Source organism: Balearica regulorum, chromosome 19 (genome assembly GCF_011004875.1).
Source record: "Balearica regulorum gibbericeps isolate bBalReg1 chromosome 19, bBalReg1.pri, whole genome shotgun sequence".
NCBI lineage: Eukaryota > Metazoa > Chordata > Aves > Gruiformes > Gruidae > Balearica > Balearica regulorum.
In genome coordinates, this window is record NC_046202.1 from 4,464,279 (window position 1) to 4,479,158 (window position 14,880).

The window sequence follows — 14,880 nt, forward strand, 5'->3', positions numbered from 1 at the left end:
TTTATTAAATCAGCAGAGCAGATTAGAGGTTTCACAAGGAGATTTTCCCAGACTGGTCAAAAGTCCTATCTAATTTGTATTGCAGAAGTAATATTTTGCACAGTACTGGTACCAAATACCCCAGCCACATCTCGTCCCAACTTCAACTCATAACCAAACACTTGTCAATATCCCACCAATGCAAGCTTTGGTTCAGAACAGCTGAAGTTGTTCAGCCCTTCACAGTTCCTCAAATTTTGCATTACAGTTCTTGGCCAGCCTGACTGGGAATGTGATCTCCATTTTGGGAATACATTCAGAAAACACAAGTCCATTCTGTAGACAGATTTTTTCCTTCTAAATTATTTTGCTGAAAAAATATAAAGCTATGCCTATTGTCATTCTCTAGCCTTGTGATTTCTGTTGACTTGCTAAGCAGAGCAAAGTGCTCAAAAAGGAAAACATTAGTAAAGCAGTGTATTTCAGATCTTACATTCAGGAATAAAGCTGACCTAGCAAGCTATTTTAAACTGCTTCCTGAAAGAGATAACAAAGCTTTCAAAAATTTACATTGAGATACAGATCATAAAATTACTGCAGCTGGAATTGTTCTGGCCTACACTTCTACCTAGAAAAATAATCAAGCAAAACAGATGTGTTGCATTGTGTTGCAACAATTATGATGGAACAGTTTTTCCCAGCATGCCTTGCTTTGTTGCTTAAAGGTTTTTTTAAAAAACAAAACAAGAAAACCCCAACAACCTACTTTTGCTCCTTCTTATTCCGAATCTAGGGTTTACTTGCAAGTTAAAGACAGCAAAGGTTAATAGGAAAACATTTTACAATTCTGAAAGCTAACAGATAAACCTACTAGAAAGACATTAAGAGGCAACGTATCTGCCAAAACATGTGTTTTAATCCCAGACTTCCAACAGTTTTCTCAGGGGATGTGAAGTTCCAACCCAAATCACAGGCTCAGCATAGTAGTTCCATTTAAAAGACATTAATTGAAAAAGAAGTCAAAACATCCATGGTTACTTCATGACAGCTGTTGCTAGAACGCTAACGTATTGGCAGAAACATACCCTAGATTTCTTTTTAGTTAGGAAGTCCTCCTTTAGAACAAGCTGAAAGTCTGCAAGGAGCTCTTAGTGAGCTGCCAAAGCAGAAACTGGCAAACAAATAGTTACTACGTTTTTGCTCCAAGTTTGTAGATTCTGTTTAGCTGCAGTTTATGATCGGAGTCCCAAGAGCATGAGAGTGAACCTGACAGCTTGTGCACTGCTATTATCTGATTAATTTTCTGATATGTTAATTTGTGCTATGTTTCCTTTAAATTTTTGGCCAGGAATACACTCTTTTTTTTTTGTTGTTTGGTTGGTTTTTTTTAGGCATTAACTATATTTGGCAAAAGTTCTAATGATTTAGCGAAAAGGGATCAGTCCAGATCTTTTTAAGGCTGTTTCTCAATGTATTAAAGATGCTCTTGGTTTGTTTTGCGAGTGCACCACAGTAGCAGCTTCTAACATGCTCAGCTCCTATCATGTCTAAAGGACTGAACAGTTTGTTAGTTCCGACTAAATGTTAAGTCTCAGACCAAATGACAGTTGACATGTGCCTACAGGATTCAAATAGCATGCATGCTGCCAATTATTCACATAAAAGAGCAATCAGCCATGAAGAAATGTACCACAATAGCCGTATCACTCATTTTCTGTAACGTTCAATGCTGTACTTAACTAATATATATGGGAGGCAGTGAAAGAGACTGGCCTGCTGCACAACACAAAGGCACAACTGTTCACAGCACACCAAACATTAAACACACTCGCATACTTGAACATCTTCTGAAACAGTTTTGAAATACAAATTATAGCATCTAGGCACAGCAGGTGAGTTAAGGAGTATGTAGTAACTCTAGCTCTTTGGTTCTGTGGGCCAAAACAAATTCTAACTGGTTGTTCCTAACCTTCAACATCCACACTAGCGTCATACCTTGCAGTCCAATATTATTGTAACCAACCTTCCTGTCAGCACCAGCTGCCAGGCAACATTTCAAAACCTTTACAATTTGTACAGGGCAGGACTTCTCTTTTTATCTGAAAACTACTCCGGATGGCATGTTTTCACATGACCATTTCCACACACAGTGAGGATGGACATGGACAAATAGAAAGGCCTTAATCAAGGAGCTGAGGGAAAAAAATAAAGATATTGAGACATTCTCATTCAAAAGATGACAGTTCAGAAACAGCTATGATGAGAGTATGGAGGCAATCAAAGCTGTGAGACACCAAGATCAAGAGCACACACCAGAATGCTTGAAGCAAACACCTCAAGAAACATACGCAATACTACCAGACCAACTGGAGTCCTTGGGTAAACCAACCAGCAATATTTAATTCCCACTGGTAAAACAACAGGTATAGATAAACATGGTTCCTTCATAAGCATGCCTAGTAAGAACTGCTGGGCACTTGTGTATAAGTAAAGGCTGAGGTGTAGGTACCAGAAGGACCACTGGCTTCATTCCCACTACCTTTCACTGCTTTCAAGGACAGCAGGAGCCGCTGCAGTTATTTTGTCTGCTATGTACCAACAAGCTAAGACACGAAACAATTTCTGTTCTGATACTGTTTCTCCAATAACACACTAGAAATTAGTTCTCCCTAAACTACTGTTCAAATAGCAAACTTCAGACTTCATACAGTGAAGACATTCTTCTAAAATGCTATCTCCAAGATACATTACAGGCTTTCATTCTGATGGCTGACATTCTGAAGAGGTTTTGAATTAAATTATTTGCTAAAACAGGCACTGTCTGGCACTGTGTAAGAGATTAGTTCTACTCAGCACACGCTTGGGATGATGAACTGCACAAAACTGTAAATTCATGTCCTAAATATAGCACATTCCAAATAACTTACTGATACCTTCATACTTCAGTATAATGCTTTATCCAAGGACCTCAATATACTTTATGCTGGTGAGTTAGAGGTTATTTTAGACTCCTTTTGCTTTTGAGAAACAGTGGGTTTAATTTCCCCAGTTAAAGGTATCCAAGACTGTCTGATCTTCCTTTGCAGGATGAGTAACATCCCACAGCACCACCACGGGAAAAGAGCTGCATTCTTAGACCATTTTAGAGATTCAAGAGGTTTTTTTATTCCTCAAAGAAAGAATACCAATCTCTTGACCAAGAAGATAAATAAATAAATGTCTCAGCAGGTTATATCTTGCTCTCCATCTATTATATTCTCAGGGGTTTTTTAAGCATTTCACTTAAAGAAAAATTAATTTCACATGTAGATTCGAGCTGCATACACTTATTTTTCAGAGCCCTACTACTGCAAAATGTTTGCCTCTCACAGATGGAGAGTTCATAGTTAAGTATCTCCACAAACATCTTCAGTCTTAAAGCTGCTGGTCTCCACACCCTTGCGTGTGCAGATCTCTGGCCTTCCAAGATGGCACAAACAACAATGGTACGCTCTGCTTACATAAAATGCTTAACTGCAGATCAAATCTGCCAGTGTTGCAGGTAACCACCTTACAGAAATCAAGGGCAGTTATAGTGCTGGCACCAGAACAAAAGATTTTTATGCCGATCAACGCACAGACAACGTTAACGGTACACCAATTCATTCAGGTGTGTCTCCAGCTGAATGGGCATTTCTAGTAATTCAACTCAGGGGACCTGATACGTAGTAACAAACACATCAAAACGGTGTTCATAGGAGCTGAAGCAACAGCAACGTAGAAGATTTTAAAACATTCATATACTACCAGCAGAAGGGCTCACAAGTTCTCCTTGGATCTAATTAAAACCTTAATGGTGTATGTATCTTTACTACACCGAGTTGTGCCACTGGTCACAGATCATGCAACATGAACACAATCATAAATGAACAGAGATGAAAGAGAAAGAATCTAACTATCTCCTGTGAAAACAATTCTAAATGAAGCCTTCTGCAATACATAAAATATTAACTACCCTTTCATTCTCAAACTTAAAAGACATATTCCAAATTGCTATGCAGGGATACAACTTTAATCTCAAAGTACTGCCATTAAGTACAAATAATTTCATTTAATATTATGAGATGTAAACATATTTATTCTTCATCGCAATTAATTTGCACTTTTTTTTCCACTTAGTTTTGCCACTTAGATTGCACACCATCTTTTCCATCTGAAAATTTGGTACAATCAGTTCTTGGATTGTTCAGCTAAATGGTCTGCAAACAGCGCATCTGAAACATGAGCATTTTCTTATTTCACACTGTCTAAGGTTAAGAAAAACTTCAGACCAACAGAACTATAAAAATAAAACAGACTCCCAGTCACACTGAGAACTTCCTACGGCGACACACTCCACTGGCTCCAGCACTGAGAAAAAAAAATAGCTTCTGTAACTTAAAAATTGCTTGTAATCCTAAAGTCTTATCTGCTGTACTATACCACTATGTTCACAACACTATGGCAAACAAAAAGGGCAGTACATGCTAGAACATGAAATGCTGAAGAAAATTAGTAGGTGTAACAGCCTACTAGACATATGAATGCCTGGCATAGTGTTCATTCTTGCTGGGTTATAAATTAATGTAATGATACAAGTTAATGATGTATAATATTTCACAAACATAGCCCTGTGCAGAAAGGGAAAAGCTTATTTGTGCAAGTGTCACATTCTTTAGACCATATTTTGCAAAGCAATTTCTTCTATAGATGTAGCATCATACTGCCAAGCTTTATATTTGCCATGAATGCATTTGAAATATATCCAGGGTATGAGACACAGGTTTTCCCTTCTCTTTGCTTTAACTGTTCATTTTATTTAAATGCAGTAGTCAGTGACAAGCAACAATATCTCCTTCTCGCATGGGGAATACAGGACTGATCATTCAAGAAGACCTGTCACTCTAAGGGCACCACTTCCTGTGGCAGAGCAGAAAAGCACAGAAGTTATGTTTTTAAATAACCTTTAGGTAAAGAAACCATAGACAAGTGTATGGTTTTGTCCTCTCTCCCCTTGTGGATGTTCTGTGCATAAATCAAAAGCAGCAAGAGCCTCTCCAAGGCTTAGAAGATACACAATGTTAAATCATCAAAACACATAGTCAACTCCCCTCAGGCTGGAGCTGCAAAGCTTAGTAAGTAATCTTCACGTATAAACAACTGTAAATGATAAATGTGAAATTCAGCTGCTTACTCACACACCAACGCCCTCAATCAACAATTCCAGTTTCTTTTAAGATGTCTGGATACACTAAATATAGGTCACTGAGAGATTATTTCCACTTAGCAATACTCAGGAAAACCTGGTCTCTTCAAGAAGCACAAGAGACTACACTTTTCCTCTCAGAGTAGCTAATATTCAAAACGCAGAGTTGTGAAGTCAAGTCCCAGGAAGAAAAAGAGTCTACACATCCAAATAGCAAGTTTTAATGCATAGTCTACATGAACACCATCGCTTTGTACCAAAAGTCCACATTAGTAAGTACATGTCCTATAGTGCTACACACAATAAAACCTGAGCCTGCCTAGCATATATCATGTGAACACAGATTTCTATTGCTACAGAAATACACATCTACACATAAGCTGAAAGCCTTTTAGGATGCAAACATGTCAAAATGTCTATTTTGCATTGCTTTAACTATGCGATGCCCCAAGGGTGGCTCTTAATAATTTTTTCATAAATGTAACTCTGTATTTAGGATTAGAATTGAGCCCAGGAGATAAATGTACAGTTCCTATTCAACCAGAACAAATGGCTGCATAACCTACATCATGTCGTATTTAGCTTTACTCAACACCTGCAGGCCTTAGGATACAAAAAACATACTTCCTACTAAATAGAATACACTACCCTAGATAGGCTAGAAAACTAACTTCTTCACCTTATCAGGCCGAATCCTGGGAATAAAAAAAAAGGAAGACACTTTGAAGCAATTCAATACTTATTTCTCCTAGCTGAAAAAGATCCAAATGTCTGCTTGACTTTTATACATATCCTATCCTTTTGAACACAGATAACAGCAATATATACATCTGTGATCTCAGTCTTCTATTTCCTTCAGTTCTTCCTCACCATGACACAGGGCTATACAATACATTTCTTTGTTACAGAGATCTCAGAGATGCTGCTCCTTTTCTACAACGGCGTATTTTGAGTTATGTTGACTTCTTAATGTCATTTGCTTCATCCATTGCTTCATCCATTCAGATCAACTCCTACTAGTACATTTTCCTTCAGGTGTATTCACTCGTTATCCACAAACATCCACCTCCCAACTAAATTATAGGGCCAATGAAACAATGCTAAGTCAGGAAAATAGTTACTGCCTCCGATACAGCTCCCAGCCCAGCCAGCTGATGCTTTTTCTCTGGAGACAGGACCAGACTACACAACCAGCCTTTGCAAAGGGTCTCGGGCTGCCACTTGCCCCTGCTGCCTGGAAGTAAACCATATTCCTCACGGCTTTCTATCCCAACTCTGCATGCTGCTTATTAAAAAGAACCAATACAAAATAAGCGCAGTGTGTTGAAGATCAGAGAACTCCCCTGCCACTACTGGGGAACTGGATTTCTTTTTCTAAATATCACATTGATTATAACAACAAAATATATGGCCATTCAAAATGTTCTACTTGATTGGGTTTTTTTATATATGTACACACACACACATTATATTTTCATAAATAAAATTTAATGAAGAAAAAGGCATCAAGATATATTTTACCTGGACATCATAGAGAGCTACAATGTTCTCATGCTGAAGTTCCTGTAAGACAAAATATTCGTATTATGGAAATAGCCTATTATTATTATTTTAAATGTAATATGCCAGGTGATATTAAAAGCGAACCAAATTTTACAGAGAAAGGTAACATCTTTTTTAGACCATCTGATAGAATTTGGAGGAAATCCCAGCTATTTAGACAATATTTACAGGAATAGGAAATTAGGTGATATCTTTAGAGCTCATAAAAACATTTGGTTCCAGAACTTATTTTCTATGTCTTGTTACAAAAAGTACTACAGCACAAGATTCTTTAATGAGTAATGAAAACTGACTAAATTTAATTTTATAGTCTCACACAATTTCTTGCTTAGCAGAGTAACCAACTACACTATTTTCAAGCCAACCTTACCATTTTACAATAAAATAGAAATCAAGCCAAACACCACCAAACAAAACTCAAGAGGACAGCTCATGCAATTATTTGTAACTGCTCAAAAAAGCATCTGGCTTTGCTAAGCATTTGCAGCACACTAATATACCAAACACCGCAATTTATGGTATCTAATAAATATACTAGAATATAATATGTATATATTAGTATATAAAATAGTGATGTATCTCAAGAAGCTTCGAAACATGGAGCAAAAGCAGCACCAATTACTACTGCAAAGCTATGTAAAATGAGATGTGGTGAAGTTCAGAGGGCGGAGAATGCTGAGACACTATCCAAGGAGACATTTCCATAAAATAGCATTGAAAAACTAAATGATACTCTGTTTTATTTCCTTCATTAGAGTCACACTACACATTTTAAGTCAATTAACACAACTCAGAAGTGGGAAGACCGCTTCAGGAAACAAATTCAGCATGCTGATTTTAGCTTTCAAGGCATCTTTGAGCAAAGAAGATGAAGAAAGATCAACGACTGATGTTTTACCCTCAGCTATGACTTTTGTTGTACACATTGCTTGGGAAAGGTGCCCCATTACCCATCCGGAAGGACAAAGTTTTCTACATGTGCAATAAGCAAAGCACAGAGACTGGTTCTACAACAATTTTCCAATTTAAGTTTTAACAAAAGCATGCTCGTAACCAGTTCTGAGACCATTTCTAGACCTTAAAAAAGTATTTTTTCCTTTTATTTTTTTTTCTTGGTCTTTTTAGTTCTGGGTTTCTCCTGCAACTAACAAAGAAACGAAAGGTCGAATAGCAATTACTGTGATACTACCCATAACCCGAAACGAACTAGGTCAAGAGTGTCTTTTCCTTTTCAAGTAAAGCAGCTTTAAAAATCACTGTAAATCAACATACCTTTAAGATTTTTATTTCTTTTCCAAGTAGGATTTGTGACTTTGACAAATTCTTTTTGTTAATACTCTTTATGGCTACTTCCCAATCAGTTTTCTGGAAACAAACAAAAAAGTATCGTCAGTTTTATAATTTTTTTTAACTTTATCCACTAAAAACTAGCTTGTAAAGCACTGGAAAAAAAGTTGCAAGATCACCCCTACTCTACCCACCAGTGATTACTACATCACATGACACCATCAAGAACTATTTCATTCCACAATAGCTCAGACAGCTATTAAAATCCAGCTGCAACTACACCGCACTTTCATGGATTCAAAAGCATTAAAAAAAAAAGTAATCATATCCCATTTATTTCTTGGTAGTGGCACTACATATCTGCTTTTTAGTCCTCTCTCAATGATCAAGTTACTTTTACTCTCCTTCAAGGACTTCCCATTTTCAGCCTTCTTATGCTGAACAGCTGAATATTGCACAACAAAACATCTGTTTTTTTAAGTAAGCTTATATATTTTCTATTTATATATTATCTAAAAATAAATTGCCTATTTATTTGTAAGGCAGAAGCATCTCTATTGACCTTTATAGTTTGTTTTCCTTTTTTCCTTTCTTCCTTTTTATTTTTTTGTTAAATCCAAAAATCACAGCACTGTGCCTCTCCAAGTTGTGAGTACTGCCCTAATGCTGCAAGATGATAAATCTGAAGAGTTGTTTTCTGGAAAGCAGAGCACTTTTGACACCAACACCAGAATAAACTCTCACAGCATCAAGAAACCATAATGTAACTATGAATATCCGGGGTGATTAGCAAGCCACACCAGGAAACCAGACACCTCTGAATTTAAGAAATCTTCAGCCAATCCCTAAGGAGACAATTTTCCATTAGATCCCTCGTTAAACAGCGAGATAAACATGACCCTCCTGACAAACAAAGGGCTCAGCCTCCCCTACAGCTGCAACTCTCCACTAGCCGTTATGTTAGGGAGCTACCAAACAGCATAAAGGAGAGGTGGGAACACAGATAGGTTGTGGCTTTTTTAGGGGAAAGGGGGGGAAAGAGGGGGGGGTACGGAGGCTGGGAGCCGGCTGCTCGGCTGTGGGGCCGCCGCGGGCTGCAGCAGCAGGCCGGCCGCCGGGGCTGCTCCGGGCGCAGGCCCAGCCCCGGGCCCCACCGCCCCGGTACCTCAGCCCACCCCACACCTTTCTTTCTTTTTTTCTCCCCCAAACACTCAAACCACGACAAGACTCCCCAAGGGACACACCGCCCCCCGCTGTCACCCACCGGCAGGGGCTCCTGACGGCTGTAGCCCCGCGGAGAGACCCCGGCCCCCACCGGCCCAGGCCGGGCAGGGGTTGTGTAACCAGCCCCACTCCGGCTGCGGGCGAAGCCCATCGCTGTTTACCTTGCGGTGGCGACCTTTGAAGACCACAGCAAAGGCTCCGTGTCCTATCAGGTCCTTCTTGCTGTACTCAAAGTCCCCCACCACCTCCATCATCCCTCAAGGGGGCATGAAGCCCAGGGAAGGAAGGAGGGAGGGAAAACAAAGGGGCTCTTCCTCCAGCCGAGGCAGCTACAGCCGCCTCACGGCAGCCGGCGGCGGGGTGGGAACCTGCCCCTCTCCTGGCTGCCCCCGGCGGCGGGGGCAACTCCTCTCATACCGCGGGGGCAGCCGCAGACCCCCGGGCCGGCGGGGCTGCTGCAGGGCGTCTCCGAGGCGAGGGGCTCCGTCTGGCATGGGGAGGGCAAGGCGGGGAAGGAGGGGAGGGGAAGGATCTCAGGGGCCGGGTGTGAGGGGACAGCGCGGCATCGGCGCCGGGACTAGGGGCCTTTCTCAGAGTGGAAAGGGGCTCCGCACCCTGCCGCTGCCCGCCCCCATGGCTCCGCCACAGTAGGGGCTGCCGGCGCCGCGGCCCCCCTCAGGGACCGAGCCCCAGATCATCCAGCAGGGCGGGGGGAGGCGCGGCCCGCGGCTCCGGGGGTGGCTGTCGCTGTCGTTGCCGCACCCCTCCCGAGAGAGGAGTAAGAAGTAATGGTGCGGATGAGGGTCTCTTCAGGCCGCCACCGCCTCCTGGGGCTCCCGCCGCTCCGCCAGCACCTCCACTGCGATCCGCACCTCGCTAGCCCCGGCTCCGGCTGCCCGGAGCTCCGCGCCACCCCACGCATTTTATAGGCCGCATCGCGCAGGCCCCAGCGCTCGGCTGCTTCCGCGGGCGGCCAAAGAGTGCCTCACCCCGTTTAACCCGGCGGGAGCGCGAGGCGGGGTCCCTTCGCCGCCATTCTCCTCGGGAGCGCGCCCTGCCCCGGGCCCCGCCGCTCCTCCTCGGGGCCGCGCCGCCGCCCCTCAGCCCCAGCCGGGCCCCTCCGGCCACGGGCGCCCTCCGGCCCCGCACACCCCTACCCTACCACGGCTCCTGGGGTCGGTCCCCTCAGCCCCTCCGGGACCCCCCAGGGCCACCCCCTGTCCTCACCTCAGCTCTGGGACAGAGTCTCCAAACCCGAGTTAAGCCCCCCAAGCCCGGCTATCACTTTAAACACTTGCTGTATTTCACTTTTGTCGTTTTCTTGGCCACCTTGGGCCCACCTGTCAGCCAGGACTAAGCTGAGGGGCCACCAGGAGAGGAAGAAGGGCTGGAGGCACCCCACAGACCAGCTGCCCTCAGCACGGAGCGAGGCAGGGCAAGGCCCAGGCCAGTCACGCAGCAGCCCGAGGCGGGAAGGCAGGTATTCGATATCAGCCACGGTGATGCTGCTTACCCAGCACCTCCGGGGTCACACACCCTCAGCACCGTCCCTGCTCCATGAGTAAGCAAGACTCTACGTCAGACCTAATACAAGGAACTTGAACGAATGGAGAAGCAATGGAGGAACAAGCATGCAAAATGCCATAAGCTGAAGGCACTTCAAGTTGCTCGCTCTCTTTAGAAGAGCAACCTCTTTAATTTACAGCCTCTGCCCCCCCCCAGCACTTTTAGATCAGCCTGGGGCCATTTACAGCAACATGTACAAACAAACAAAAAACCCCAAAACCCAGCCAGCCACCACACACCAGTGACATGGAGCCTCTGATCTTCACCTCCAGACCTACATAGTTACCCTCCTTCACTTTCTATTCCTCACTGCTCTTTTCCCTTTCCTCTCTGCCCTTGTTCTCCACCATGCCACCTCTGCATCCCGGAGCTGTTTCAGGCCTCCCCGCCATCCCCCCTGCCCCAGACACCACAGCAGCAGGATTAGCCCTCCACTGAAGTTACAGACGACATCGGGATCACGCAGGGGCAGAGCTCCAAACCCACTTAGCGGTGCTGCACCTTCCCTCACAAGCTATAGCGTCTGCTTTCAGTGCTGCTACAGCAAAATAGAGACTGAGCAGAGTTACGCAGTTGGTCCTCTCCCTATCCTTTGCTAATCTCCCTTCGCTTTCTGGTACTCAAGACCAAACACTACTGGAGCTGTGCGCCATGTCAAAAACCTCCATAGCTGAAGAGTTCTCCAAAGACAACAAACCTGGATAAAAAAAGAAAAAAAAATCAGCAAGAGATACCTAAGGGAATATCAACAGCTTTATAAAGGACATTGTAAGCTCTAGACATTATATAGAGGCATCAGGAGAGTCCTAAAACATCTATTTTGTGCCAAAGAGAACCAAAGAGCTTTAAACCCCCTCAAGACTGAATCTGCTGAAGTTCTAAGCCCCCATCCAAAATCCATTCATGACACTAAACTAACAAACAAACCAGAGAAAGCGAAGCTAACCAAGTAATTTCAGTGGCTCAGAACAGCCCTGTGGAAGAAATAAATGAGATGTAAAAATATTCCAAGTTAATCATAAATTAAGGTGTTGGTAGTAACACAGATGCTTTCTAAAACGCATTCACAGTGCCCCGTTAAAACCAGGAAAAAGCCCACAAGTCTCAATGTGTTAAATATTCTGATTCAGAAAATGATTTCCCTGAGAATTGGCTGTTTATTGCCATTAACTGATTCTCACATTCAGTATTAATGCTCTCAGCATCAGTGTGTATCCTCAACCCAAAGTCAATGTCACAAGCCGCATTTTCGGGAAGCTAAAAAAAAAAAAAAAATCCAGAAAAATGCCTTTTGAACAGAGAAAGCCACTTCAGGAATTTCTAAGCCACCTATTCTGCATTACACTTCAAAAATGAGACACATTTTGCTTCAGCACCAGCACATCTGATGTCCTTTTGTCCCCATAACGGGGCTGGAGCCCTCGAGCAGGTTTGTTTCAGCACAGCAAGGACAAAACAGCGAGGAGCAGCAGGGAGGTTTGACCAGAATAACTAAACATGCTGCCGTCGCACTGGGATTCCAACGGGATCTGAAGGGCTGAGGTCTGAAAAACGGCTCGAGGAAGGGCTGTGGGATTTGCAGGCAGGTCACTCGTTTGAGCTGGGTCCGTGATTAGTCTCTGGGAGCGTTTCTAGGTGTCAACATTTCCAGCACCAGCGGACTACAATAAACCTCTTTACAAACAACACCTCCACTTGCTTTTGCTGAAAGAGGTTGGTGACACAATGGACTGAATTCACCCGCCTTTCCTAAACGGAGCCTCATTACTAGAGATGTTGGGAGAGCGATGCATGATAACCCTGCAGGGCTCGTGCTGCTCCTCTCGCCCGAGGAATACAGAGATATTTGCCATTTAGTGCTGGCAGGCAGCAGCAGCCCTGCAGCACTTGGAGGGATGCATCGCTCTGCTCTGACAAGCCACGCGGCAGGACAATAAAATACTCAGCGCGCTCAAAACGCATGGCCGGGCAGTGGGCACCAGAACCATCTCTAACCAGCCACAGTGATCCTTCAAAAGCACAGAGTACTGTGTGCTGAATTTATTTATCTTTAACATCACGCAAGAGATGCAGCCTACTGACAGAAACCACCACTGACCTGCAGCTCAGCAAGGACCACCAATTTACAGGGTCACAGTGAAGAAAACGCAGAACAGCAGCACTGGAGATGGATTTGTGGCTCTCTCCCAGCTGCACTACATTGGTTCAGCCAAGTTAGTCCCTCAGATGTGAGCCAGGACTCGTGATCACAAGAGCAACAGATCTGGGAAGGAATTAACACCTTCCAGGTTGCTTGAGCACACAAGGGAAGTACGCTTTCATCTGGCTGCAGCTCCCCAGAATACAGACACCGCTGTTCTGAGTTTCCATAACACCTTTCATCCTCAAAAACGCTAACGGTCTTCACAGTAAGCCCTTTTCTGTCGTGCCACCAAATCGCAGCCCTTTCTCAGGCAGAAACATCACCTGAACAGTGCCCAGGCTGACCCAAAGCAAAGCAGAAAGATGACTGCTTTTCCTAATATTCATGCAGAACAATGAATGAAGATGCTGATTTTCTTCCTGTTCATCAAAAGATTTTTCTTCTATCTTCCCCCAGGCTATAAACATGCACAGGGAAATTAAATTACTGCTCTGGGAAAATAATCAAGAGATCAGCTGAGTCGAGCAGAACATGAATGCGTGGCTCCAGGGACCGCAGACCCGGGGAGCACAAGGCATACGCCACTCGGCCAGCCCTCCTGCGTGGATAAGCAGAACACGCAGCCCTGAGGACAATTTTCTGAAGGATGTTAAGGCCCCACTTAACTAAATCTACTCCCAAAAGCAGGAGTCTGGCACCGTCCCGCTCATCTCAGCATTATCCCAAACGGTCTACTTCACTCTAGGTGTTCTTACCATTTTCTTCTCTCCTTCCTTCCCTCCCTCCAAAATACCCAGAAATTTATGAGACAGGTAAACCTTTCTCAGAAGACTGGCACACTTCCCAGTCCTTATCATCACTGTCCTCGCATTGGGGATTTGTAACAAAATTAATGGTAGCATCAGCTGAGCTGTAACAGCTTTTAAAGGAGAAAGTGTCAGAGGGCTCTGGGGGACAAACAGTTCCTGGATGTGCTTAAAATTATTCTTACATTATCAGTTAAAACCAATGCCCTTGTGGTAGGCATACCTGTGTGGTACGCTTAGCGAGTAACTCGGGTGAAACTGGATTGAAACGCAGCAGCAGGGACTGATATTCCCATCGCACAGCACTGGACACGTTCGGGTGTTTCAGTAGGTTTTTGTACAGTTAGCGATGCGGTTCCAAGAAAAGCAATCGGAAAGCTCCAGCCTACCTTTGAGATCTGCCCTTTAACAAAAAGTAATGTCTTCCCCATCAATAACACCATCGACCCAAATCTGCATCTGCAATTCTAAAAAAAATTAGCTAATTAAAGCTTACATCACCATTGCCAGCAGAGCGAGGGAGGTCGCGTGCTCGCTTTGCCTCCTGCCAAAAAGGAGCCATCTCTGAAGTGAAGGGCAGCAGCTCTTCCCCAGCGCACGAGAGCAGGCAGGAGACTGCAGAACAAGGCCCGGGAAATGCCGCATTCAAATAAAACTGGGAGGAGTGTTACAGGATTGCTTAGGAATACAGCTGGAACGGCGCCAGCACTTAGTATGCATGAAGGCTGGTATGGTATGAACAATAAAAATAGTAGCAGCTGCTTAGATAGGAAAATACGATTTGGACTATGTGCAAACCCATCATATGACGAGGTTCAAAATCTACCCGGTATCAGGTCAAAGAAAGATTAAGGCCGAGATAGCTTATTTTGGTGTAAACTCCGTTGCAAGGCCCTTCCTTTCAACAGGTCTCACCTTGCTTTAGAAACCTTTCTGCTCCAGCATTAGGAAGGTGGGTTTTAGTCAGGCTCTGTTTGGTGCCTAATATCACAGATGGCAGGAGCTTGCCTAGGTTAGGAGCACGGCCTGAGGGCACAGGGATTGCTTTGGTTTGGAAATCAGTGGACAGGGAAGTGGTCTTTAGGTAC

At 43.8% G+C, this 14,880-nt stretch overlaps 1 protein-coding gene across 2 annotated transcripts in view; it reads right to left on the reverse strand.

Moving 5' to 3' along the window:
• The window catches only part of ULK2 (unc-51 like autophagy activating kinase 2), a 41,295-nt gene extending 30,975 nt beyond the window's left edge, over positions 1-10,320 (reverse strand). Inside the window, exons 1-3 of one of the 2 annotated variants that reach the window (XM_075771906.1) lie at positions 9,439-10,320; positions 8,039-8,131; positions 6,725-6,766 (exon numbers count right to left, since the gene is read on the reverse strand). In XM_075771906.1, coding sequence (XP_075628021.1) covers positions 6,725-6,766; positions 8,039-8,131; positions 9,439-9,531 — 228 coding nt within the window. In that variant the 5' untranslated portion in view covers positions 9,532-10,320. The remainder of the gene's footprint in view (positions 1-6,724; positions 6,767-8,038; positions 8,132-9,438) is intronic. The other variant, XM_075771907.1, reaches the window with a different exon arrangement.
• Positions 10,321-14,880: the final 4,560 nt, after the last annotated feature.